We start from the raw sequence: 27,489 nt of genomic DNA on the forward strand, positions 1-27,489 counted from the left end.
TTTCACTGTATGTTCTTGAAGGGCATTTGGAGACAAATCAGTTCTGTAATACATTGAAGGTGTTTTTGCTGTTAAATTTCTGAGTTGCATTTCAAAAGAGCAAATCAGGCACTTGCTAAAACAAACTGTTACTAAGCTCACCTGTACCTTAAAGCAGTAAAATACAATTTTAATCCAACAGTTTCTCTTAAGTATGCACAGAACACTGCATGTTTTAGAAAAAGGTTTACATTTGACATGTGAAGAATATCTTAAATCAAAAGCTGCACACATACCATTAGCTCAGATCTCTAGTTTCATGTTCTTTATTAATCTGATCTGTAAAGTCCTGCTTCCAGACAAACTCTGGGCTATAATGGTTCTCATGACTGCAGCTGAGTGAACATGTGAACACAGCCACTGTGCCCCAGTCAATGCTGGCTCCTGTTGAATCCACACACAGGCTGTTTAACAGCTGAGGCATCACCTAAAAATGAATAATACAAACAATGCAATGTGTAAAACTAAAAAGCAATTTGTAGGCAAAAGTTGTACATGTACGTTAGTGCATAGTTTACCTGGAATTCAAACACTCGCTTTGAGCCACAGGAGCAGGGTGGGACCTCATCTGAAGGTACATGTTTGGCAGAAACCCACAGAGGAAGTCCCCCTCGATGGTAGCGCACCACCTGAAACATTTAGAAGGAATGACCAACCTTCAAATTGATGCATCTTATTTCTGTCTTAATTTTACCTGGTGTGGCTCTGGAGCAATCCTCTTTTTAAATCGCTGGAAAACTTTAATTTCTTCAGTCTCATGCATAGCAATTTCCTCCAGCTCAGTTTCTGCAAAGGCTGAAGACAACATTATGTTCTGTCCAGAGAGTTTTTAAAAAGTTTATGCCCTTTAGTTTAGTGCTTACATTCTGCTAAAGTCTCATCCACATAGGTCGGAATATCTTCAGTTTCTTTGCATTTTGTGTTTTGAGCTTCAGGTTCAGTGACGAGCTCAAACTCGGGGAAGAGAAAAGGAGATTTGCTAACACCTGATGATTCTGTGTGGACAAAAAAAAAAGTTGATCTGGTGTAATATTAAACTTTTTACTGCAGCACACAGAGGTGCAGAGTCTAATTCCACCTTGGCTGCCACATTCCCTCTTGTGTGAGTGTTTCCAGTGGATGGTCTGATGATGCTTCCCGCAGTAGATGACAGAGTGACAACGGGAGCAGGCTTTAGTGCCTGGACAACCACAAATCCAGCACAGTTTAACTCCAGAGACAGGCAGCACATTGTGGCCTTTGTATGGTTCAGGTGGTGGCTCATCATCTGGGGAGAGATAATAAAACTAATGTCATTTACCTGGGTGTATATGAATTAAAAACTGTCACATGTACAACTGTTTACATTACATAATAAAAAGTGATTAATAGGGAAAATAACCTGGTGGAGCATCATAGGAATAGAATTCGTTCTTGCGTGGCATTTGGCTTCTAAAAACTAGAATTGTTGAATAGAAATGTTAAATGAATTCACTACTACAGTGCATTTGCAGAAAATTGGAGACCAACAGCACATACCTTTCATACATCGGCTGTCATTATGGGAGTAGCACTCAGGGGTTTTGCAGCAAAACAAGAAGAGTGTTCTGTGAAAACACTGGTCCTGACCTGACAAAGGTGAGTAAACCTGGAAGACAAAAGATAAATTGTCAGGTAAAAGAACAACATTAACTTAATACACACAATGCATGCCATATCATTTACATATAAACCCGGGGGAAATGGCTACAGTGGTCCTCAAAGTTAGTGCATTTCAACTTCTACCAGTACAGATCAGGACTTACCAGCCAATAACAAGTCTGGAAGTAGATTAAAATAAAGACTAAATCTGGACTAAATCAACCAGGGCAGGCTCCTGTTACATTAGGAAGTTTAAAGAAGTTGGAAGTTTAGGTCCAAAATACAAACATATGAATCGCATCCTTGGGCCCTGACTCACTTACCTGCAGCAGAAAAGCCATTGGCAAATGACATATTTCGCACTCCAGCTGGGACAGAGAGGGCACATCTTTCTGGCTCAGCCACGCGGGTTTTCCACCTACTTTACTCGGAAACTGAGGGGAAAACAGTCGCCACGGCTCCACTTCCTCCAGAAAACCCAGAATGACCTCGGCTGTCGACATGCTGTCACTTCAATACTTCTGTTACAAATATCTAGCACAAAACAGAAGCATAACAAACAGTCCACATGTATAATCGGTACACAAACAAATGTGCCCGGTTAGAAACACGAACAGTAGTATTTTGTTCCGAGCCGGCCTCGTGCTTCAACGTTAGATGGCGCCAAAGTCACCATAATTCCATGTTATATTTTATATATTTTCTAGTAAATATCTTAATCAGGACACATAAAGGTACACTTTTAGTGAATATAACGTAAACCAAAGAACAAAAGCAGTTGTCTGTGTGACTTGGTTGAAATATGATGTTATCGAGTGATTACAGTGTTCCTCCTCTTCACCGATCAGGACGGTGATCTCATGAAGGGGAGTTTCAGACTACTGTCAGTTCAGTGGCCCACGGGACAGCGAGAGTGTTGGATGCCTTTGTGTTGACTTACTATACTTATAAACCTTGTTTGTCAAATATGGCGTATACTGGACTCCTTGATTCCCCATGAAGATTTCCTGAACTGAATTTGGGGATTAAACTATGAGAAGTAAAAGGAAACGAAAACAGAAAAGTTTCTTGACAAATCGGAGTTTTAACAACATGAAGATGGATTTAAAGGTGGACTCGCAGAGGAATTGACCTGCCTTATGTCCCCGTCCTCTCCACACCAGATGTCTGTGGGCGATTGGGGCTTCCGGACCGCGTCGGTGTCCTCTGTCCCCCCGGTGCCGCCAAGGAGACTGCAAAACCGGGACAGAGGCAGGACCATGTCCCCCGGGACCCCGGAGAGACGGGTGAAGTGTGTCCTTGTGGGAGACGGGGCAGTGGGTAAAACCAGCCTGGTGGTCAGTTACACCACCAATGGTTATCCCACTGAATACGTCCCCACGGCCTTTGACAACTTCTCAGGTTATTGTTTATTCTAATTTAACTTCCTGTGCCATTCCCTGCATGATTCATTTAGATCAGTGGTTCTCACACTTTTAACATCAAGTGCCACCGAAGAAAATGTGACCTTCTGAGTGCCACAGGCAGGACTATTCTTTATCTAAACAAGGGTTAAACCAGACCCTAAAATGGGATCACAATTGTAGTTCATAGAAAATTTAACCTGTATTACTACTGTAGGACAACAACGTAAAAGTAAATATTTAAACTTGAGAGGAATCCAGTACCACCTGAGGTACAATTACCACAGTTTGAAAACCATCTGACAGTCACCTGTGACCATATCCTACCAATTGTTTTTTCAATACGACATGTTCTTTGTAGAACCTATTCAATCTTTTATTCTGTTATTTTTGTATATTATCCATTTATTATGTCTGTTTACAGCAATGGTTTCAGTAGGTGGACATCCTGTCAGACTGCAGCTCTGTGACACTGCTGGACAGGTCAGTTCAAATTGGAATAAGTATAATGTAAAGTCAGTAGATGTAGGAAACTTGTGTTTGGCCTTGTTTAGTCCTCGCTCAAAAATATTGTGTGTTATCTTGCTCTACGGGAAGTGCATTTCATTACTGGAAGTGATTCATGTTTGTGGACTAATTATATCTCAAGCCTGTTGATTGTTGTCTTAGGAAGCAACGTTTAAAGACAATGTAGTGGGGTAGGAAGCAGTAGTCTATTCTAACTGGGTGACCAACTTTGTCAATATATTAAAAAAATAGATAAATTGTGTAATTGTGTAGATAAAATGTCCCTTTAAGAAATATGGTTTATGTTTGATCTATTAAAAACTGTGGACAAATTGTGAATTTTGCTTGTGTTTGTAGGATGAGTTTGACAAGCTGCGCCCACTGTGCTACACCAGCGCTGATGTCTTTCTGCTGTGCTTCAGTGTGGTCAGTCCTGCTTCGTTCCAAAATGTTCCTGAAAAGTGGGTTCCAGAAATACGGACTTATGCCCCTCACACTCCTTTAGTCCTGGTTGGGACGCAATGTGATCTCAGAGAAGACGTCAAGGTTTGTTGTCTGAGACGGAAGTATCAGGATGTGATTAATCTATCCTTTTATGATTGGATCTACTTTTATTGTACTATTAACAATTGTTTATTTTAATAGTGCTAAAGTCTATCAAAAGCCAGTGGAATTTTGTTCGACCTAGTAGCATACTTTTGTACTCAAGTAGCCTATTTCTATTAGAATACTTCCAACTTTATAGGTCATATTTTTGCTCAGTACCCCTTTCTCTCTTTGATTAAAGGTCGGGTATGTAGAAGTTATTTCAAATTCCATAAACATGACCTATCTGTGTCCCCAGGGGATATATGTTCAAATCAAATTTATTTTACTGATAACAATTGTTATATGGAGTTATTCCTATTTACAAAAATATTGGTCATGACGGTCAAGTATTTTATGTTATAGTTTGGTGTTTTGGTTGTCAAGACGATCCTTCAATCAGGAAGCAGAGCCTCACACGAGTCTCTCATTAGTGCTGCCTATTCCTACAACTTAAATCAGTTGGAAATAAACCTTAAATGATTTTCTGCTCTGAATCCTCTCTACCTTAAGCCCAGCACCTGCAGCCAATCAAGGCTGGTGCAGCCTCTGCAGCTCAGTGAGGGAATTCTGGAGGTTCTGATCTGAACATGAGGCATATACTGTGCTCGGTTTATGCACAGGAGGTTAAGGCACAGTTGTGATTGTAGTTCCTTTCTTAAATCAGTTAGAGCACAGGCTACATACCCTCCCTTTAAGTACCTCAACCCTATTTGTTATTTTTGCTATTAACATATTTACCAAGAGTCATTGTGCATATATTTTATAGGTTCTTATTGACCTGGCTAAATACAAAGAGCGACCGGTCGACCCAGCTGAGGCCAAAGACTGTGCGATTGAGATTGAAGCAGTTTCCTACGTCGAATGCTCTTCACTGACTCAAAAGAATCTAAAAGAAGTGTTTGACTCCGCCATATTGGCAAGTCTGCAGAACCACAACTCCCAGAAGTCTCTGAAAGGGAAACATAAAATACCTAAGAAATACAAACAGACTCCAGACAAGATGAAGAGTTTGTCAAAGTCTTGGTGGAAAAGTTACTGCTGTGTTACTTAAATACTACACTTTCCCAAAGCATAAAGGTATAAGAGGTGCTTCTGTGTGGCCGGACGTATGGGACAACTGGAGAAGATCATACCAACTCAGAGATGCAGCTAGCAGTTGTGATATGTACTTTACTCATTTGTATGTTGAACCCGACTTGGCCAAACTGGTGAAGAAATGCACACAAGAGTCTTTTTTACATTTAACATGCATAAATCATATTTCCGTTTCTCAAATGTTACATATTGTGCATTAGTACTTTTTTATATTTTGAGTAACCAGTGATTTTGCATTGGTACTTGTTATTCAAATGTAAAAAGTTCATCTCACAATTTAAATTTGAATGGATCTGAGCCGTTTTGAAATTATAGAAACCTCTAGTTATATATTGTTTTTTGTTTACAGCATCCGCTCAATCTTTTGAGGTGGGAGCCGCTGATCATTAATGCAATGTTGCAAGTTTGTCTATCAAATATAATATGTAAACATTTTACAAGATTATGAGCCATCATTTTATTTCTTTGTTATGTGTGAGAATTTTATCAAGTCAAATTATTGATTTTTATTAACATAAGTAAAATAACATTAGTCGAGGACAATCAACTTGGTATTTGGCATGTTGTGAAGCAGTGTATGTTGTAGCCTGATGTTTCTGGAATGCTGGTTTTCTGCCGTAGATGTTGCAAGTGAAAGAGCACACTGTCTGACCATTGAAGATGTGAGTGGGTTAACATCCCAATGATCCTTGTACTTATTGAAGGGAATGTGATTTAAGATAGGCCAACATACTTTAAGGAGGAGGCGTGTAATAGTCATGTGTTTGAAAGTAAATAATTGTACTGGACAGACGTGGTTGCTGCCGTGATTCAAATAGGAATGAATTTAATTTAAAAGAAAAGCAGCTGTAAACAAAGACAATTACAACCTTTTTATATACAGTTTTGTGTAACTTTTCTCATAACACTTTTATTTTGTAAATAATTGTTTTATTGATCATAACATATTTGAATACCTACATAATTTTTATAAACGTGATTCAAGGTCTGTATGCTGTCTATTTCTATAGTGTCGATAAAAATTACATTTTCTGCAGGATTCTGCATTGGCTTTATATTCTGAGAAATAAATATAATTTGAATTAAGACTTTGTCTCTTGATGTTTACACTTTTTTTGTACATAATTTGAAGATAAGCCATTATTGAGCCGCTCAGTAGCACATGTTTGGTCCATATTGGCAATTTGCTGCAATGTCCTTCCCTCTCTCATCCCCATTTCAAGCTGTGACTGTGCTGTCTAAAAGCCTACAAATAGATACAAAACCTTTGACAATTCAAGAATGTGAGTCTTAACAGACTGTGATTGCCCCCAAAGTCCTAAACCTTCCTGCTCAGTAGTATATTATATAAAATGTTGGTTTTAGTTCTGGAGGCTCCTTTCACGCTGTGTTCAGCTGATGCAGTGATGATAAAAGGACTAATGTTGCGGTAGTAGAGTTCGGGGCATGGGAAGCACCAGCTCAGAGCAGACACACTTCAGGCTCTGTGTGCAGACTACTCACAGGCGCTGTACGTTATGCAAGAGTATTATTTTTGAAGGCTGTCATGTGACAATTGTTAAGTGTGAACCTTCATATATGTCACGCTGCTTTCTTGATCAACTGTTAAAACTCCAGATCTGATTACCAAACTGATACTTAAAATACCATATCATATCATAACCCTGTTGTGAAAGCAGCTGCAGTTTTTCTTTTTGTGAATATGGCAAGACAAACCAAGCTTTTGAGAAAATGTCAGCGTTTTTACTTTTAGTTTCTTTCACAAAAGTCTGAGGCATAGTTGATAATTGCATATCTTCCTCTCCTTGTGTCTGAGTGTTACATAACGCAGAGGGCGGGTGACTTCAGGGCTGATACAGGCGCAGCTGAAACTAAATCCTTACTTTTCATAAAAAGTCATAAAGTCAGAGTGAGCCGACAGCTGCAGTGAGAGTCTGAGAAAGAGGGTGAAGTTGGGACAGTGTGGATAAAAAGGCAGATGACAGATGGACCAGAACAGAAAACACAGTGTAGCCCAAAGTATTCAACAGTGAAGTGCTGGGAAGGTTTGACAAACTGGCCTTGTTTTGTGTGGTCAAGAAATAAATAAATTAATTTAATTTAATGGAGTGGAAACAGAAGTGCATGGGGCGTAAAGCCTTCATGTCGGATGATTTGTGGTGGTAAGCTTAATTAGGATTGGGGTTAAGACGTTGACAGCTCAAAATTATCAAGTCAACAACATGGTTTAAAGTTCAAATATGAGTCAAAATAGGTTTCAGGGTTACATAAATACACAAAATACACCTTGGGCTTAAACCTAATACAGGATACAGGAGGTTGTAAAAAGCGTCCTACTCCTTTTGAGCTTCATGAACCCCATAGTTTGATAAATTATGTCATTGTTCATCATTTTATCATCATCATCATCACTATAGGAATGATTCACGTACTGTATGTTTTTCCATTTTACTGAGGCTCAAATGACAAAAAAAAATGAAAATGCTAAATCAAATGTATCACTCAAACAAACGAGTAGGATGCTAAAATGTCACATAGGCACTTTTTTGTTTAAATAAAACGTGTGAATGAAACTCTGCTGCTTACAATGAAATGTCACTATGAAGAGGCGGGGCTTATCAGTCCTGCAGCTTTGAACAGGAAGTCAGTGGACCTGTTTCTATTGCTAAGCTGTTTTGGATCAGTATTGCAGTTTACCGTGAACAAAATGTACAATGATGACTTAGGTTTTACTAAGTGCATGGAAAAAGCCCAATATGTCTCCTTTAAAGTTATGATTTAGGTTAAGATTAGGCAAGTACTGACTATGGTTTAGATAGTAAGATTAGGATCAAACTCCAGGAAATAAATGTACCAGCAAAACCTTTCTTTGTCCTTGTCAACTTAAAACAATAATTAGGTACGGTACTATTGTAAAGTGAAGTAATCGATAGCTAAATAAAACAATAAAGTTAATGTGCTATAATGTGTGTTTCGACAATATTAAGATTGACATACAATATCTTCTGAGAGGATTATAGTGAAACGCTGGGCGAGAGAGCAGCCTCCCTCTGTGGCCTCTGGACCAGATGTAACCAGCTGGCACAGACGGTCACCAGAGCTTTTGTCCTGTTTTCAAGCAGAAGAGTGGACACATTTCAAAAGGCTGCTCCTTGTCTTTGCTGTTGAACCTTTCCTCTACCTCTCTGCATGGACGGGCTCTCCCACTGAAGACACAGAGGGAGTATTTGAGAAACTGGATGTAATTGTGTTGTGTTGTCTGAATGTGTCAGTATCAGTGGGAGAGGACTGTAAGGAGCATGAGGGAGTCACTGAGTCATGGCAGGCCAGTTCACTCAGAGGTCAACAAAATCTTACATCTGTTTTTCTTGTGAAGGGAGATGTGCTTTGAGTCACTCTTCGGAAACAAGAAGAGGTAAATTTGTAGAAGGCATTTTGTAGTTTAGGGGTAAATGCTCGATCCATGAAAGCTCATGACGGTGTAGCACCATGAAATAAAAGTTTGATTTGCTGATAAAAGTAGTGTTGATTTATTTAACATTTTATATAATGTAAAAAAAAAAAAGATCCCTACATTTTGGGTTGCTATAGTTCCTGTGGCAAAGAGGAGTTTGCAATAAACTTTAGGGCCTTATGGTTTCAATGCAAACATCCCTGCACCTGTCCCCAGTCATGAATTATGTATTGACCTGTGGTAAAAAAAAAAAAAAAAACTAACTGGCAAATATACTTGCAAGTGTCTTATTAACAATATCAAGTTTATAAAAATCTATGACCTTGTGTAATTCAGTCTGTAAATGTAAAAGTATGTTGCTGACCAAACAAAGGGCACAGTAGTTCTCGGTTGCTTATCAGTGCTGTTCAAATCCCCCTGAAGCCCTCATCCGGTGAGCTGTGCTCACAGGTGTTTGATGTTCGACATACCTGAGCAGAATGGTATGCCCCCATCTTTGATACAGCCAAGTAAATGTTCTCTCTACTTTGGTCTTATCGCAGGTTATCTTTCATTTGGAACATATCTATAAGTTGTGTTCATGTTCTAAAATGTGATCGTCATACATTCAGATGCAGGGTAGGGCCTAAAACTCTATGGGAGCGTTGCTGTTTTTGGAAGAATCATCTAAACTTATGACCCATATGTTTAATCGTTTCACTATTTGTTTTGATTGGCTCCACACGTTAATCTCTTAAGTTTGAAGCCCTTTCAATTGACAACAATCGCTTTTTTGGGGTTGAAAAAATAATTCCACTTTTCTTTATTTACACTGAACTTCGTGCCAGTTTTTGTTTTGTGTGCCCAGTAATTACAGAGGTATGAACCATAATCCTGCTCAACAAAACCGCAATCTGACAGCAAATTCCATCAAATGTGTGTCATTTTCTTATCTAAAATGAGCCTTACATTGTACAATGTCAGAAGAAACAATAAGCCGGGCTAAGAGAAGCACAAGGACAGGAAAGAGCGTGACACTGCACAAAATCACAGGAAAAGCAAAGTAAAAATGGAGAGGAAAATCAAAATGGGTGGAAGGGGGTCAAAGGTGAAGACAGGAAGAGGACCGGACGCATTGTCTGTTTGATAAGCAGATGCTGATGTCATGTGGATGGCGTCTGCATCTGACGCATCAATACTCATAATTATAATAATACTGTACTTCCAGCTGATTCATTAACATTCTCCTGACACACAGGCCTCATTTTGTTGCTGGAGCAAATGTCCTTCTTGTGCTCCAGTTTGTGCCTCGAAGGACCTTGAAGAAGACTAAATTTGATTTATTTCAAATGCCAGTGTCTGACCACAGGAATGGGCCCAAAGAGTATCAAGGCCAGACCAGCGGCAGCCCATGGAGCAAAAATGAAAATGATGAATGCCTACAGTGTCTAAATACAACCTGCTATTGTGGTTCTTGTGTCTACATAGGACTTGCTGACGGCACCGTTTGAAATAGGCAGATTTTTCTTTGGTAAGCAGACTATTCTGAACTGTAAACACATCAATAGCGGCAAGTAACGAAATACAAAATTAAAAGTACTGTACTTAAGTAACATTTTTTGGTATCTGTACTTCTGTTTTTACAGTGGATACTTTCTACTTCACTACATCTTACAGCAGCCATTTGTAATTCACTACATGTTTGAACTGGAGTGAAAAGTAGGAAGTACTTTTCATATGGTCTGGGGTAGCTTTGAGCTCGTTCATGGGGAAATCTTGCTCTAAGGTCTTGACCAAAAATCACAATTCTTTATCAAAATTATCAAATGTGACTCTTTAACAACTCTCCAAAAATAATTGTTACATCTCAAATAATAAAAAAATATTTTACTTGAGTATTTTTTTACTCCTGTATGTGTACCTTTACCACAGCAAAACATATACATTTATGAGCATCAGTTACTGGTTAATGTAACAGAAATGTGGCCGATATTGTGAGTTGAGTTGCCAAAAGAATATTAATATATAATTAAACTAATTGAAACTAGATACTAATTTGAGTATCGATACTTAAAGAAATCCCATAAAATGGAGATTTTTTGTGTGATTTCATTTTAAAAAATATTTTGAGCTATAAGAAGTCGAATAAGACCACAATGTTTAATAAAGTACAATTATTTTGTGTTGATGTGTTGAATGTCTTTCTATAGTCTAAAACCTAAAAGATCTAAAAAAGAATGAGCAGTTTATAATTTTGGTATCAAAATCTGCATTGAGATTCTGACAGAACTTACTACTAGAAAACCATCCAACTTCAGAAAGTGTTTTGCGTTTCATTTGCTTCCATTGTCCCTGCAGCAACAGTGATCTACAGGAAGCAGTGTCACAAGGAACAGAAGGTCGTGATGATTGAGGTTTTTTGTGGCAAAACTCTAATTGTTATACCGATATATTGATTTGTCCTTTTACATTTCAGAAAATTTGCTGCCACCCACAGGATGCAATAACAACTGCAACCACCTTAGCAGTAAACACAAGAAACTTAATATTATTTAAAAAATGTATTTGTTTGTACTTACATACTGGTGTCAAAAGAGTATGCACCAAATGTCACACCGAGTCACAATTACAAAGAAAATCTTTTCAATTACAAGTATTGTAAATCTATGTACATAAAAAGGGCATGGTGTCAAGAGAGAACATGGAAAACAAATGCACAGCCACACAAAATGGTTGAACAGGCATCATCCGAGACAAACAGTTTTGGTGTTCTGAAAGATCTTGTAAATTATAGTAGATATAGAATGTGTTTCAATATTTTTTCTGGCCAGGAACAAAAGAATCAAATCGTGTTCTCTGCTAATTAGACCCAGTAGAGTAAACATAGCTGAAAGGTCACTTACAACTTTTAAACCAAATGTCCAAACAGTCAGAGTGTCCCAGTGACTCTCATGACTTACAATACATTGTCATTTGTTTCCCCAATACCCAATCTTACATACAGTATAATTACGTTTGCGCTACAACGTGGGTGTTTTGAACCATTTGGAAATGTACAGATCAAACCAGACAACAAAAACAAAGGAATGAATGGTGACATGTGATGTGCTTGTATACCGTTTTACAGAAGCCAGCAAAGAAAGGCTTGTTGCTTCTAAACCAAGTACAGTAAATGATCAAAAGAAAATATATCAAAATGGCTAATTTAACCTTCAAATGCTCCTTCTAATCCTCCATCTGGGAGGGCTCATCACACCCAACTTATTCAACAGTGGCAACCCAAAACCTTGACCAACCAATGCAACACAAGACAAACATCTTTCCAATACCTCATTACTGCTTTTGGTTTCAAATCCAGTCATCTGCAAATTTAGGACAGCAGAGTTTGATTTGAATATGTATCTGTAATTCCATTTTCAGATATCTACGGGAAAAAGAGGAACTGTGGCACTTTTAAAAACACACTGAATACTCAAAACGGCATTCACTCTTGTCATCTCATGTTGAAATAAATGCAACACAAACAAAAGCTCCCGTTGTCTGGGCGATAAGGCTTTCATAGCTACAATCTCCTTACTCTCATACTGTTACTTTACAGCTACAAGAAATATTTCGTCTGCTGTTCCTCTGTATTAAAAGGTGAAATATATCTGGCATTCTTATATAAAGATAAGGACAAAAAAAGAGAAAAAAATCATCAAGTGGGCACTGAAGTAAAAATCTGAGTAATTACATTGACGATCCTGTGTGTACATTACTGGTCCTACTGGGGGAGATTCATGGCCTTTGAGGTAACAATCCTGATTTGGAAAGAATGTGTATCTGTGTTGGGGCCATCTGGGACCTGCTGCTCTTCCTGGGATGTCTTTTCTGGTCATTTTAGTCACTCTTTGCTTTTTTACAGTCGTTTGCATTCTTCGCCGGCACACAGACTCCTGACCCCCCCTGAAACTTCCTCTTTTTAGTCTCGTCTGAGTCGCTCTGGACAGAAGGTTGAGGCTTGAAGGTAACTATCATGCAAGTCATGTTATCACATCCTGTCCCGTCTCCGGATGTATCAGGGGCCAAGCAATGATCCAACAGCTGTAATGACAAAATTACAATACAAAAAATATATACAAAATATATACAATACAACATATTTAGAAAACTAATGATGTTGTTAAATGAGTAAAAAATAATATTTATGCATATATTCTTAAAGTAATGGCGGATTAAAATTTTAAGAGAAAACTATTTCATTTCTACACCAATCAACCTCAAGTAACAACAGTTAATGTTTTCTCACCTCTTCAACTATAGATGACAAAGATCTTGTTTTGCCACTTTGGTCTTTTTTCATCCTTTCCCCAACAAAGTCAACAACCTCCTGACTGCTCAACACGTTCCTGTGAACACAACCAATAAATATACATTCTATTTCAAGTATTTCAAAATGTTAAATATCAGTGCTTACCAAATTCCATCACAGGCAATGACCATAAAGTCATGCTCTTCATTAAGAGTCAAAACCTTGACGTCTGGCATTGCGGAAATCATCTGCTCCTCTGGAGGCAGCGACTTGTTTCTTTTGTAAAAATGGTCACCTGATGAATACAGTTCATGTAACATCTATTACAATTTATATCTTATCCAAAGCAATGTCACTTACGTTCATGAAGTTACAGTCAAAGCCATTATTTAGTTGCATGTTTTACATAAAGTAAAGCTTACATTAGGAGACAAAGCCACACTTGCTAAAACAGAGGCTCTCAATTTTTTTCATTGGCATTTGCGACTCTCAAACACATAAAACAGACTATATACAAAATTATAAAGTCTGACTTCTACCGCTGTATTTTTAGCACATAGGAAACAATATTTTGGTAGCCAATAATTAAGAATCTGCATTTAGTACAGTTTTCAAAACACCTTAAGACTATTGAATAAAATTTAAATGTTCCCCATATCACCTTGGGACAACATGAAATCAGACCGCCAGGTTTAGAACCACCGAACTAAAAATACAATAGCGACTAATATCTAAATAAACCGAATAATTATTGTTAGACTTCTTACCAATGGCCCTGGATAAGTTGAGCCCCCCATTGACTCTTCCGTCCATTGTCACCTTCCCTCCAGCATTTTTAATACGAGCCAGTTCCAGCTCATCCTCTGGCTTGTGGTCATATGACATATCAACAGCTTTTCCTAGAGAGTAGAGTAGAGAGAGAAAAAAAAATCCAATATCAAAACATACAGCAATAAATCCACATCAAAAAGAATAAAGAAGGCAGTCTCCTACCATGCTCAGAAACCACACAGCGAGAGTCTCCAGCATTAGCTACAATCAGCTGCTTTCCTCTGATGAGCGCCACAACAGCTGTGGTGCCACTGTCCGAGCCAGGCTGGTAATACAAGGTTCATGTCAAAAGCTAGTCTTGATTTCATTCTGCTAAATTAGTGTTTATAGTTTGAGAGGAAAAGTACCTCTTCTTTGCCATCCATGCCTGGTAAACACATCTCTTCTTCATCCTCGTCCTCAGAGTCTTCCTCTCCCTCCTCTGTGTCCTCTTCTTCCTCTGCCTCACTACTTTCTCCTTCCTCACTTCCATCCTGAGAAAAAATTCAAATGCCATGAAATGCACAAGTACACCATTATTTATGACTCAACTAAAAGGATGTCTCACCTCTTCCTCACTGCCCTCTTCCTCCTCTCCTTCGTCTGACTCCTCACTGTCATCAAAAAATCTAGACTTTGAATCTCCAGGACTTTGAGTCTTGGACGTCAAAGAGGAGCACGACGGGCCTGCATCCCCCTCTGCCTTACCAGCCTTCTCCTCGCCATTAGAGCTTCCACCGGCTCCTAGTAAAAACAAAACTGAGTTTTAGTCATTTAAATACCGTAGTTTGCCACAGACTATATTTTTAGTCTCAAACCTGCATCACTTCCTGCACCCGCTGCTCTCCGACAGGCCCGCACTTTTGACCCACTTGCTTTTGCGCAGCCTTCACTGGTTTTTCCATTGCTCTCCTCCTCTTCCACTTCTCCATTTACACTCTCCTTCTTTTGGCCCTCACTGCCACCTGCTCCATCTCCAGAGGCACCAGCAGCACTGGCTTTTTTAGCTGCAGCACTATAACATAATTGAATCATAAATGCAGGAAAAAACTGTTAACTAAAAAACTTTTTTACTTAATATGAATCTATGTTTCAACTCTTCATCACGTATAACATATGTTTGTACCTCATGGCATTTTTAGCTGCATTGCGGTTTTGGCCATATCGCACAAGTAACTCCTCAATGGTCATGGTGGCCTCCTCATGAAGAAGAGCGGCCTCCTCTTTGTCAACTTTTAAAGCAAAAAGCAGTTGACAAACTTAGCAAAATTCTTCTTTTCACTTCAATTAGTAATTCTTCCTGCACTTACGGTCATCTTCCTCTGCAACCTTCTCAGTGGCCGGCTCTTCTGTTGGTCGGCCAGCGATCTGCACCAGCTCCTTGATCACTTCTTCTGTGGTCATTCTGCAGTCAACTGCAAGGAAAGCGTCTTCAAGAGCCTATGGAAATATTATGTTTAAAAATATGTCTGAACAGAAAAAACAGTGTTTTATTTACTCTCACTTTTTGTAGTTTTCCATCTTTGTAGGTCTTCTGCTCTTTAATGATATCTGGGAGATACTTTGAACAATACAAAGCCACCTCCTCACCTAACGAAAACAGAGAGTGAAATAGCGACATCAACAGATGGAATTGATTTGAGAATAAACAGTTGCACAATTTATTTTAGTGTATCAAAACAAAAATATTTTATACCCCCATGTCCATCATACACAGAGAACATAGCCGTGTCTTCATCAAAATCTGGAATACAATTGTGAGCATCCTGAAAAACAGTGTACATTGTGGTTAATAACAATGTAAACGTATGACTAAATAAATAACATTAATGTTTACAAAGAGTCTACATTGCCGTCCTACAGTCCTACTCTTTGTGCCATTCTATTAACATGCCTGTTGAACACTGAAAAAAAAATATAATATGTAGTTTAATTTAATTGTTATTATAGTTGCTTTGGTTTGGTTGACACCATTTAGTGATTTTTTGGGTACCAGTGAAATGCTTTTTTTTTCGGTTAGGTCAAGAAAATCATTAAGGTTAGGATTTGAGTTAGGAATATATTGCCAAATTGTAGTTAGGGTTAGGAAACGGTCTTGGTTTGGTTCACGTGTTGGTAGTACAAACAAGGAACAAAATGTGCTAAATCAAGAATAAAAGTTACGGTTTTGGGTCCGTTTCAAATAAACAAAGGCTCGGAACCGGTCGTTATTGCAGGTTTTTCACACATTACCATGACAACCAGCAAATAGGTTTGCTAACGTTTAACAGCGTATGACGGTTTATAGTAACTTTTTCCAGTGGAAACTATAAAAAGCAGGCGTTGAATGATAATTTCATAGATGCAGATGTTGATGTAGTTCTCACCTCCATCGACACACGCCAGCCTTGCATAGCAGAGAAGCCGTAGCTAAAGTTGCTGTTGCCGCCATCGGAAGAGGTCTTGCAAGTGTTGGGTTGTGACAGATAAGCCCCCATGGTTGGAAATTACTATGATTTTAAACCTGAGAACACCCGAAAACACAACTCGTTAGGTGCTAAATAGATCAAAACACATGACACTCTGAATAGTATGTATAGGTCCGGTTGCTAACTGGCTAATGTTAGCAACACAACAAAAAGTGAACGCATCAGCTAGCCCACATCATAATGCTAACCAGAGCTAAATTTCCATTGTAAGCTCTGTCCATGCCGTGAATACGGCTGCGCACTGGGATAAACAACACATGTTGAGCACAGACGACTATTTTACCTGTTTGGGAGAGCTTAAGAAATTATCCCCCAAAGAGTAATTCACATAGGACTTATTGCACGTGTGAAAGCAAATGCCGCTTTCAACACAAACCAAAAGCAGCGAACGCCGTGGCGGAAGTGAGTGGAGTGCGCATGTGCGGTAGGTCCCGGCAGGAGCCGTGGTCCTAAGCGGTATAAGCCAGAAAAAAGCTAGAGAGACCATGGATTCTGTTCAACCATCTTGTGATTGTAATTGAAAATATTGTCTAAACAGCGCTGGGTAATTCATTAATTGGAGGGTTTAAATTGAAATATGATTGTACCATGTGTGGCGATCTTAATAATGCAGGGAAGTCTACCTACTTCTCCTACTAATGATGAAAACGAGTATTCTCTCTAAAAACACTACACATTAGTATCGTAGAACATGTGCATTGGATAAAGCAAAACAATTAAAATGTCCAACTATAAAAGTATTTAAGAATGTAACGTAAGTAACGTGCGCAGCTCCCTATTTATGGTTTTCAATGGGAAAACGTTTTCAAAATGTTGTATATAACTGGAAACTGAAATATATGAGTTTTTAAGAACACTATTACAGTTCAAACATGGCTTGCTGGAACTACGTGTTGGTTACCATGGCGATTGGCGCTTTAGTGTTCTATTTATAGCATTGGGCGTGCGTTTGCCGCCAATTGTTTATTTTATTTAATGTCGGACAAAACGATTGATTTGATTGGGGAAAGATAATTTGTGCCATTAGCATCAATTAACATGAAAAGGCTAACGTTAGATAATTACAAAGGAAAAAAACATAAATAAACTAAATTTTAAAAAACACAAAATAACAAACTTTCCGGTGTATCGGCCGCTGGGTGGCGTTAGTACTCTGGTGCCATCACGGACAACCCGGAAGCTGAGAAGAAAAACAACAATTCAACATGGAGCGGGAAACACAAGTGATGGACGTTTGTGAAAATGAAGACGAAAATAGCCTCTCTCCATCCAAGTTGAACATGTACGATGCACAGTTTTTCGGATTTACACCCCAGACATGCATGCTCAGGGTCTGTAACGCGTTTCAGGACTGTCTGTACGACATCTTACCGGTGGTGGAGAAGGTGTGTGTTAGACAGCTGAGCACCGGAGGGTCTGCAGAGGCCGAGGAACAGCTCAAGACCGGGGCCCGAGAGTGCAGCCGCAAACTGCAGCAGGTCCTGGAGGAGCGCTTCAGGCGGCTGTCCGAGCGCATGACCTCGCTGCTCATGAACCGATGCCTCACCGTGCCTCCAAACGTGCTCCTGCCCGAGGACCAGGCCCACAGAAAATACCCCCAGGCAGTGCAGGTACTCTCTGAGGGGTTTTCAATTTAAGTTTAACATTGTAAAAGTGGATTTGTATCAGTCTAAATTTTGAAAGCAACTGTTTCTTGTTAATGGGGGTCTATGTATCTTTTCTGGTGGTGAAACAACCACGGCAATGTTAGTGAATTGCCTGAAATGTTCTACAGTATGGCTTTTACCTTATCTATCTCCATGGAGACAAACATGTGACGCCACCAGGTCAAGTTAGAGGTCAAATCTCTGTGAGAAGTTTTAAGCAATAAAACACAGAAATGCAAGAAATACAAGTTTAATGCAATATTGTGGAACATTCCAGGCAAAACATTAACATATATTTGGAGATGAGGTAGTTATGGACCTCCAACACAGTGAACCATTAAATAGACTAAATACATAAATGGTACTGTACAGTATTTATAACAAAAATGAATCAAATGAAAACACATTTTCTGACTTGCTTCTCATTGTTAGGAGGCCTTCAGACTGGAGTCGTCCATCACTGAGCTCCAGAGTGCGTTTGAAGCCGAGGTTTGTGCCAGGCAGGCTTTGCTGGCAGAGCTGGAGGAGCAGAAGGAGGTGCAGAAACAGCTGGATGAGATTGATGCGTGGGTCAGAGAGCTGCAGTCTGCCTGGGTTAAAGAAGGTAACGGCAGCTTTCACGACAGTTTCCGTGTTGTGATGGAGTCTGTAAAAAAACTGCAGAAAGCCGTTGCTGAAGTTAACAAGGCACCTCACCAAACAAACTGAACTATTTACATATAATTCCCATCTAATGATAAAGAGGCCACGCATCTTGTCAATGTTGATTTGAGAAAGTACAACATCTTTAAAACCCTTACTTACACTGTTGCAACTCTGATGTGCCTCGAACTTTTCTCTGTACCTTTTTATATTATAACTTCCTGGTTCTCTTACTCTAAAATATTGGTTGTGGACATTATGTTAATAAATGTGCAGCTCAAGTGACTGAACAAAAAAATGTGGATGTACTTTCTCACTTTTACCACTAGGTTGCACTCTCTACATCATTTATCATCGTCATTCATTTCAGTGACTTTGGGCCTTAGGCGGGGCACACCCTGGACAGTGGCCAGCTTGTTGCAGGGTTAAGACAGAGACAGAGATTCACTCTCACATTCATTCATTAGGGGAAATTTACAGTTGCCAGTTTATCTTACACATGCATGTCTTTGGATGGTGGGAGGAAGCTGGAGAACCCATGGTAACACAAGGAGGACAAGCCGACTCCATCCAGAGAGATCATGTTATGTTGATCTGTTCGGAGAATCAAACCCATGATCTCCTTATTGGGAGGCTCTAACTGTTCTGCTACCTGCACCCCACTCTGCATGTTATTCATTTGACTAGACTAAAGTGACCACACATCCAAACAATTCATTGATGATACAAATATATGTATATAGTCAACCTTCATGTCAACATTACTTTGTCATTACTGTTTTGTTTTTTTACCCTCTCTTACATCTAAAAAAGCACTGTGGTTGTATAACAAGTTTTTACTCTTTGAAGGCCACACTTTGTAACTATGATGTTTGACGCCATTGATCCATTAATAAGGCAGCACAAACACTATAATCAACAGAATAATCAAATTACAAAAATATTATTCTGGTAGTTACATACTTGGACACTTACTGTTTAAAATAAAATATATATGACAAATTGACACATTATAATATCATGATATTTAATAATGAAGTGTCCCTAACACTAACCATTATAACATGGTTAAATGCTCATAAAAAATTAAGTTAGCTTTTTAACTATGTTAAAAATTAACAATTAAATTGTGTAGCAATTCTACATATAGCCAGTGGGGGGCAGCGTGTTCTCTTCATCATTATGTCCCCCAGCCCTTTTGTTATGATATAAAAAAAGACCTAAGATTTGTAGCAGCCAGTTACAGGAAAATTGAAGTATTTCACCTGAAAACTAAATGTGCTGTGATAAATTCCCAAAGTGTAATGATCTGGATCCTCTGCTATGCTGAAAGTGAAACCAGTGATTGATTGAAGTCAGATTTACAGCTCCCACAAAAACAACCACAAGTTGAGTAACAACAAGTACATAAACAGGACTTGCGTAAACGGTCAACATTTGTTTAGGTCACTACATTCCTGAAACTCTGAAGGATTTGTTTTTGTGTTTTTGGTCCCACTGACCATTAGCTACAGATGGGGAAGTGTGAGGCTGTTCAGTGGGTTCTTGAGCTGTCTGCGTGCCATCACAATAAAGTCTGTGTTAAACTGGTTAGATATGGATACATATAAGGCATATGGTTGGATTTCCTCAACTCAAACCTACAGTAAATGCAAACAAATGAACTACAAATACATGAGAATAAATGTATTCACAGTAAAAAAAAAAAAAAAAAAAAAAAAAAACGGTTAAAAGACATTTTAAACCCTCATGAGATATTTGAGCAACAGCAACAATAAAATTACCCTACCATGATAAAGGAGATAATCTTTCACTCAATGTTGTCCAATGATGCCTTTATAACACAAAGTAAAACTGAAAGACAGCATTATACAATCTAATGTAAGAACCTTGACTTACCTGTATTTACCACTGATAAGCATCCCTTAACAACACTCGGATTTACTATGGCAACTTTGGTTTTTATTTGACATTTTATTAAAACATTTATTATCAATATTTTCAGTCTTTTGACCTAATAAAGCCCACAATGATTGTTCTTTCAATCCTCTGCCAGTCACACATTAACACCATGTAAAGAGTCCAGCAGTGCCTTTGTGAGCACAGCTGTCCAGTTGTTATCAGTGCGTCTGCTGTCACAATAAATCCTAAACTTTGCCCTGTAGCGTATGTGTGCATCTCTCTGAAGCCTGTAAAACGGTTGTCCAACTGCCCGAGTACACAGCTGTATGCAGCTGTCTGCACCAGTGTCTGGAGCCCACTGCAAAGTGTGAAGATAAAGTAATCTGAATGGAAGCAGAATCGCCTCATTAGCAACACAGAGCAAGAGAGGGCCAAACAAGTGTCAAGACTCTAGAAAAGAAAGTGTTTGCATTTGAACAGGAGGAGAACAGTGTCCTCTCTTTGAGGACAACCTCGAACCTTTACACAATTGTCCTAAACAGCTTTAACACTAACAGTATGCACAGCACATCTGTGATGTTTGCATGCCAAGTCACAGTGCTCTTCTACGATGATAAAACTCCCATCTCGGCTTACTTTTTTTAGTGTTGACTTCTTTATTATGTCATGAGGATATGGAGGATATAAATAATTCTCAAAATGTCAAGCACAACATATTGATTTGATGCTGTTCAGTGTTTTTTATGGCATAATTTGCAATAATATCACTTGTATGATGAACAGGGCATATGGACCGTGGCCTCCCTTCCTGCTCTCTGTAAACCACCGCTCAACCTTTGCCCTTTGGGTTCACACATACAGACTACAGCGGCACATAGAAACTCACAGGGAGCCTTTGTCCAGTCACTGTCCAGCTGTCTGTAGTGTCTTACCCTCGTATACATTCACATACACCGCACAGAGAGGTGAGAGTGAATGACAGGTGCGCGCTGACCCCTGTTGTTTCAGCCTCTGTCCGTTTGTCTGGACTCTCCTGTGGTTTTCATAAGCCCTTGTGTCGCTCTGCAGGAAAACAAACTCAGCCCTCTACTGGCAATGAAGTGTTGAGTGCCCCATGCATGTAACTGTTAACACATTTTGAAGTTTAATTGTATACAGTATTGCTGCAGAAAAGATTGCAATACATGGTAATATTTCAGACCACTTTGTCACTGATACTGAAACCTAACCAGATTTTAAACTAAACTAACTCACTAAATATGCATAAAACGTATTCTAAATCTATGAGTTGAATATATTTTTTTAATCTAACCCTTTTGTCTGCAAACAAAAAGAAAAGCTTGCCACAAGTGCATACCTGGATGAATATTCAGTTCAATATAGTTCTTTTGTGATCATTCAACAAGCCCTGAAGAACCATGATGCCATATTAGTCAGCATAACATTAATTAAACATATGTATTTATAATGCAGTACTTACAATACTGTACAATACAATCTCTCTTGCTCACATATGTACCAGATTAGTTTACTAACTAAAAAACATTCTTTTGGATTAAATGAGCATTACCCTAAATTGTGGGCACATCAAGACTGGCACTGACCATATGCTCTTCATGCAACCTAAGCTGCTGAGGAAAATGGTTTTAAAATGAGTAAAAAGAAATCAAGAAGGCTGGGTTCCCAAAGAAGAGAGGGAGCATTAAGGACAGGGATAAGGTGAGCCGAGAGTAGGATAAAGGCCAAACAATTTGAAGACGAGCAGAGCAGCAGCTGGCAGGTGTCACGAGTCACAAAAGACCATCTGTCCATCCAACACTATCAGTGCACACACATGAACACAAACTTTGATCTGAACTTCTAAAAATACTTGGACACGATTGCAATATAGATGACATGCATATTGGATTCTGATTCAAATGCCTTAAATTATTATAATAAATTGACTATTAGATAACTTTTTTTTTCTTATTAAAAACTTACCAGGAGTTGTGTTTGGTTTCATTCATGTATGTATAATTACTCCAGTTTTTGTTTAATGCATAATCCCTCTCCAGAGATGAAAACACATTTGATAATATGATTGATCCAAAAGGTCTGCCCCGTAAAGTGAGTGACTGCTGGAACGAACCAATCACAGTGAAGTGTGAACTTGCAGAAGAACCTGGTGAGATTGTTTACAAAGGCGATAGAAAAAAAGTTGAAATTGAAAATTGTTTGGCAACATCGCCACTTTCTATCTACATTTCTGGTCAAATATTATTTTGTCTTAAAAATAAATGGCTTTCAATATTTCAATTCTTGAACATAAACTATACACTTTAACATGCAGACTTTTAATCATTGTCATTTAACACAAAAACTGTCTTTTGCCTTTCCTTTCCTTTCCTTCCTCTAAAGTTTGAACTCTGCTCCAAACCTGTTGCCTTTACTGACAGTGGAATTAGCTTTGGACCTCTCGATAAAAAGACCCAGGATATCATTGACGCTTTGAATTGAGGTCAAGATTCAATCATTTCTAATTTAATTAATTTCCCAGCCTTACACAAAAGTCTAAAAGAACTCAATGATTGGACCCTTTGATTATAATTCTTTACAATTTGTTTTTCTACTGTTTTCTATTATACAGACCCTCAGAATCACATCCATGAAAGCCACTGTATTGACAGTCTGTGGTAGCTTCCTCTGAACTCTGTGGACTCACACATTGTCGACCCTTGACCCTTCACCTCAAACTATTTGCCGCTTGGGAACGTAAGAAGAGGATATGTGTTAGAATTGTCATGATGTTGCAACTATATCCTGGAGAGACGCCAGTGAACTGAACAAAGATGCTGTTTTTGTTTTGTGGTATGCTCTTTTCTTTGCATAACCCCAAATGTGCAGAGTTTGTAAACCAATGTCTTAAGACTGGAAAAATGTGTGCCCAATCAGGAAACAGGGAGCCTAAGCCTTTATCCACACCTTAGTTTTTCAGATGGTTTCAGGGAGCACTGATAGCTGACAACTGTTTTTTGTCACAGCATTATGAAGCATTAAGTATCCCTATACATTCTGTAGATTTACTTACACTCCTCTTGACTTGCCTATTCTTGATCCTTCCCTCCACATGCCTTCGACGAAGGGAGGATGCTGGAAAACACTTCCTCTTTCCACAAAGTTACTTCCTGTCACTGGAAATCCATTTCCTGACATAGCTCCGGCAGCTCACGACTCAAGAACTATGTGCGTGCCTCAGACTGGTTTGACTTATAGCTCACATTGTGATGATTTGTTTTCTTTGGCTCAGCTTCATGTTGTCAGCAGCTTGTGTTTGCCATTCAATAATTTGATTTGAATTGAATCACCAATCATTAAACAATGTTAACATTTGAATAATTAACTTGCATTTACACAAAACAACTTTTATAATGAGGTGATGGTTATGTAAATTCATAAGGATATGTAATTCAAGAGCTCAAAATCAAAACAATACAATTAAAAAAACATTTGAATCACCAATAATGTGATTGTGGCAAATGTATGATACAAATGAGCCCATGGTGTTTGACTAAAAGAGGATATGGGGGCAAAAAGAAGGAAAAATAAAGAAATCTTGGCAGGAAGCAGGCCTGGTTTCCTGTGGAGCTGACACCACGAGTCGGTTTGATACAAGCTCAAGGCCCTCCTCCAGCACACACCACAAATAACACATGGCTCTCCTTTAATCAAGGCTTGGCGTGTTTGAGTTGTAGAAAAGTTTAACAAAACACGGAAGGAACACACATTAACTACACATTATCTTATTTTACTGAAGAAACACACATTAACTACACATTATCTTATTTTACTGAAGAAACGCATTTTAACTACACATTATCTTATTTTACTGAAGAAACACACATTAATTACACATTATCTTATTTTACTGAAGAAACGCATTTTAACTACACATTATCTTATTTTACTGAAGAAACGCATGTTAACTACACATTATCTTATTTTACTGAAGAAACACACATTAATTACACATTATCTTATTTTACTGAAGAAACGCATTTTAACTACACATTATCTTATTTTACTGAAGAAACGCATGTCAACTACACATTATCTTATTTTACTGAAGAAACACACATTAACTACACATTATCTTATTTTACTGAAGAAACGCATGTCAACTACACATTATCTTATTTTACTGAAGAAACACACATTAACTACACATTATCTTATTTTACTGAAGAAACGCATGTCAACTACACATTATCTTATTTTACTGAAGAAACACACATTAACTACACATTATCTTATTTTACTGAAGAAACGCATGTTAACTACACATTATCTTATTTTACTGAAGAAACACACATTAACTACACATTATCTTATTTTACTGAAGAAACACACATTAATTACACATTATCTTATTTTACTGAAGAAACACACATTAATTACACATTATCTTATTTTACTGAAGAAACGCACATCAACTACACAGTATCTTATTTTACGTCATATATCAATAATCTTGACAAAAATAATGTGACGGATACTTAAAAGGATCCATCGGATGTGACTGGCAAAGCTAATCAAGTTTCAGATGAAAACAAACTAAAACTTTAAAAAAACAACAAAGAAGATTTGTCAAGTCTTGCCTGGATCTCCAGTTCCTGTCCCAGAGGCTCTGGGACATAACCAGAATCAGAAGAGGTTTATTGCCATTGTCAATTAACAGAAGTCACGGACACAGGAACTTGCTTTGGTGATTCGGTGCAACATAAAACAAGGAACAATGATAAAACAACCTATATAAGTCAAAAAGAAAAACAATTAAAGTCGGCTATAGAATAAAAATAGACTATAAGATAAAAAAAACATACAGCACATCAGACACAGCCGCTTATTTGCAGTGTACATCTCTCAAATGCGGTAGAACTCTCCTCTCAAAAATCCTTCCCACTACTACTACTTTACAGAAGTAGTGCTGGTCTCCTTAATTTGTCTGAAATCCGCCATGCTAATGTCAATGTCAATCACACCCATTGGAAATCATGGAGACTGGCTAAAGTTACAGACTACGTATTTCGAAAGTGTTGTAAACGCTTGTGGTCCTGACTGGCCAGGCAAGAAGGCCTGTCACACAATAGTCAGATAAATGAATTTTGAAAAAATGCTTAATTTTTTTGTACAGTATGCAGGTGACTGACAATCTGATGGTTGCAAATGCAAACATTAAACACAGTTTGTCTCTAATGCCCATTCTTATATTGCCTGTTATATATTCTGTCTTGTCCATAAGTTGTGTTGAGGGTTGCGTTTTGACCAGGTTTTGGTTTTCTTCACCTCCATGAAAGCATCAGAGACTGGCACATAGACAAATCCAACCAGAAATGTGCATGGGCCGACACACCCAACGGACATCCAGAGTTCCCATGCAGAAACATATCTCCTTGGCACCTTGCAGTTCACCAAAAGACACCCTTAAAAGGACAGAGATTAGATGTCCCGTCTGTGTCAACACCAATCTGCCCTGGGCCACAATTATCTATATGTGTTCAGGATCTGCACAATATAACCTTTCTCCCATGAATATCCTGAATGTCATTAAGGGCAGCCCAACTACTAAGTTAATAGTGTGTAACTCTACAGGATCATCTCGTGGTGCTTTTAAGTTGTTGGTGCGTTTGTTCATTGTTGCCTCTCTCCCATCTGCTGCTTCTCATTAGCATAGAAACAGGACTGGGAGCGTTTTCACACATACACACACTGGCCATTAATCAACAAGTCAGACCAGGGTCCATTCCCACACATACAATTCCATACACAAAGACTACACTCATAAGAACAGGAACCTAGTGGTTCGGCCACACCTGTTTGTCTTAAAGCTTCAGACAAGACAAGGGCAATTTTTGCCTGTCAAAAGCGCTAACCTAGACATGTCTCATTCTCTTTTCGTTTCAGCCATAGATCCCCTAATATAGACAATACAGAGACCCCCTCAGCGGGCCTATTCTTGTCTTAATGGGATGAAATTGTGAGATATGTTGTTGACTAGACATCCAATTTGTCGTACCACTATGAATGTCTGCATTGATGTGCCCAACTCATGTAATTAGGAGCAGTGTCTGGGAATAGGGAAAAATAAAGATTTACTGCACACAGCCGGTGTTATAGATGACTAAAATTAAATTACATACATTTTGTCAACTAAAACAAAGACTAAAGTAAATATTTTCTGTATTATTTTGAATCGGTTTTAAAATTTAAAAACAATATAAAACACAGAACATCACAGAGAGAGAAACTAAACAGGTAATAACGGCACAAGACATCTAAAAAAAAAAAAAAAAGCTCACGGCATAAATTGTTCAACATGTAAGTCCCATTTTGTCCAATTTCATTGGTAAAATCACTGATATTTTCTCAATTAATAAAAGCTTAACATAAATGCTTGAAAAGATCAAGTACGACCTTCATATCCCATCAAGCAATTCAATGCAATATATTTTCTTATAAAATAAAACTTTTATGGATCCAGTAGAATAAAATTAGCATGATATGTTTATTGACTGAATCTCGACTCAAACTGAATATTATTTTAGTTAATTATTTTTATTTTTTGTCAAAGTAACACTGTCCACAGCTTGATTGTTGAAAGCTAGATGAGTCATGGTTTCTATCTAAATTTAAAAGGCTTATGCACCAGGGTTCTGGCATGAACCACCAAGTGATCACAAATAAGTATTGATAAATGAAGATGAACATTTTGTTGATAAAATTTATCAGAAATGTGCTAAAATGTGTCTGTAAATGTATATTATGGAAAGTAAATGGCTATATAAAGGTTATTTTATCATAGCGTGCAACGTAATTAAGATTACTACACCTCTTAAATTTGCCCAGTACATAAATGTGTGGGACAACAAGAGTCAGATTCGATACTTCACATACTTATACCTTAATACCTCTTTAAATTGAACTGATGAGCAGAGCAATGATTTGATGATCCAGATAACAATGTTGTTTACCTCACAAACGTTTGCCTTACAGACACTCGGAGCAT

At 38.3% G+C, this 27,489-nt stretch overlaps 4 protein-coding genes across 5 annotated transcripts; 2 read left to right on the plus strand and 2 right to left on the minus strand.

Moving 5' to 3' along the window:
• Positions 1-35: 35 nt before the first annotated feature.
• On the minus strand, positions 36-2,259 carry pdcd2 (programmed cell death 2). The gene is made up of 8 exons (XM_072465368.1): positions 1,983-2,259; positions 1,558-1,666; positions 1,421-1,477; positions 1,118-1,306; positions 903-1,034; positions 734-834; positions 558-668; positions 36-466 (listed from the first exon to the last, which is right to left on the minus strand). Exons 1-8 carry the CDS (start codon positions 2,160-2,162, stop codon positions 278-280), a joined length of 1,068 nt encoding a protein of 355 aa, XP_072321469.1. The 5' UTR covers positions 2,163-2,259; the 3' UTR covers positions 36-277.
• A 289-nt stretch (positions 2,260-2,548) lies between these two features.
• Positions 2,549-6,154, plus strand: rhoua (ras homolog family member Ua). The gene is made up of 4 exons (XM_072465370.1): positions 2,549-3,060; positions 3,487-3,545; positions 3,927-4,115; positions 4,924-6,154. Exons 1-4 carry the CDS (start codon positions 2,799-2,801, stop codon positions 5,206-5,208), a joined length of 795 nt encoding a protein of 264 aa, XP_072321471.1. The 5' UTR covers positions 2,549-2,798; the 3' UTR covers positions 5,209-6,154.
• A 5,077-nt stretch (positions 6,155-11,231) lies between these two features.
• ppm1g (protein phosphatase, Mg2+/Mn2+ dependent, 1G) lies at positions 11,232-16,399 on the minus strand. 2 transcript variants are annotated; one of them, XM_072464885.1, is made up of 13 exons: positions 16,153-16,399; positions 15,483-15,552; positions 15,291-15,376; positions 15,097-15,226; positions 14,913-15,018; positions 14,614-14,801; positions 14,355-14,527; positions 14,155-14,280; positions 13,970-14,072; positions 13,744-13,875; positions 13,142-13,271; positions 12,974-13,073; positions 11,232-12,768 (listed from the first exon to the last, which is right to left on the minus strand). In XM_072464885.1, exons 1-13 carry the CDS (start codon positions 16,261-16,263, stop codon positions 12,565-12,567), a joined length of 1,659 nt encoding a protein of 552 aa, XP_072320986.1. In that variant the 5' UTR covers positions 16,264-16,399; the 3' UTR covers positions 11,232-12,564. The 2 variants fall into 2 exon arrangements, with proteins under 2 accessions (XP_072320986.1, XP_072320985.1); XM_072464884.1 differs by having other exon boundaries at positions 14,355-14,530; positions 14,605-14,801.
• Positions 16,400-17,409: 1,010 nt separating this feature from the next.
• On the plus strand, positions 17,410-18,696 carry mis12 (MIS12 kinetochore complex component). The gene is made up of 2 exons (XM_072465100.1): positions 17,410-17,864; positions 18,333-18,696. Exons 1-2 carry the CDS (start codon positions 17,460-17,462, stop codon positions 18,606-18,608), a joined length of 681 nt encoding a protein of 226 aa, XP_072321201.1. The 5' UTR covers positions 17,410-17,459; the 3' UTR covers positions 18,609-18,696.
• The last annotated feature ends 8,793 nt before the right edge of the window (positions 18,697-27,489 follow it).

This window comes from Eucyclogobius newberryi, unplaced genomic scaffold, assembly GCF_026437365.1.
Source record: "Eucyclogobius newberryi isolate DKJ021-1_F unplaced genomic scaffold, fEucNew1.0.hap1 SCAF_5, whole genome shotgun sequence".
Taxonomy (NCBI): Eukaryota; Metazoa; Chordata; class Actinopteri; order Gobiiformes; family Gobiidae; genus Eucyclogobius; species Eucyclogobius newberryi.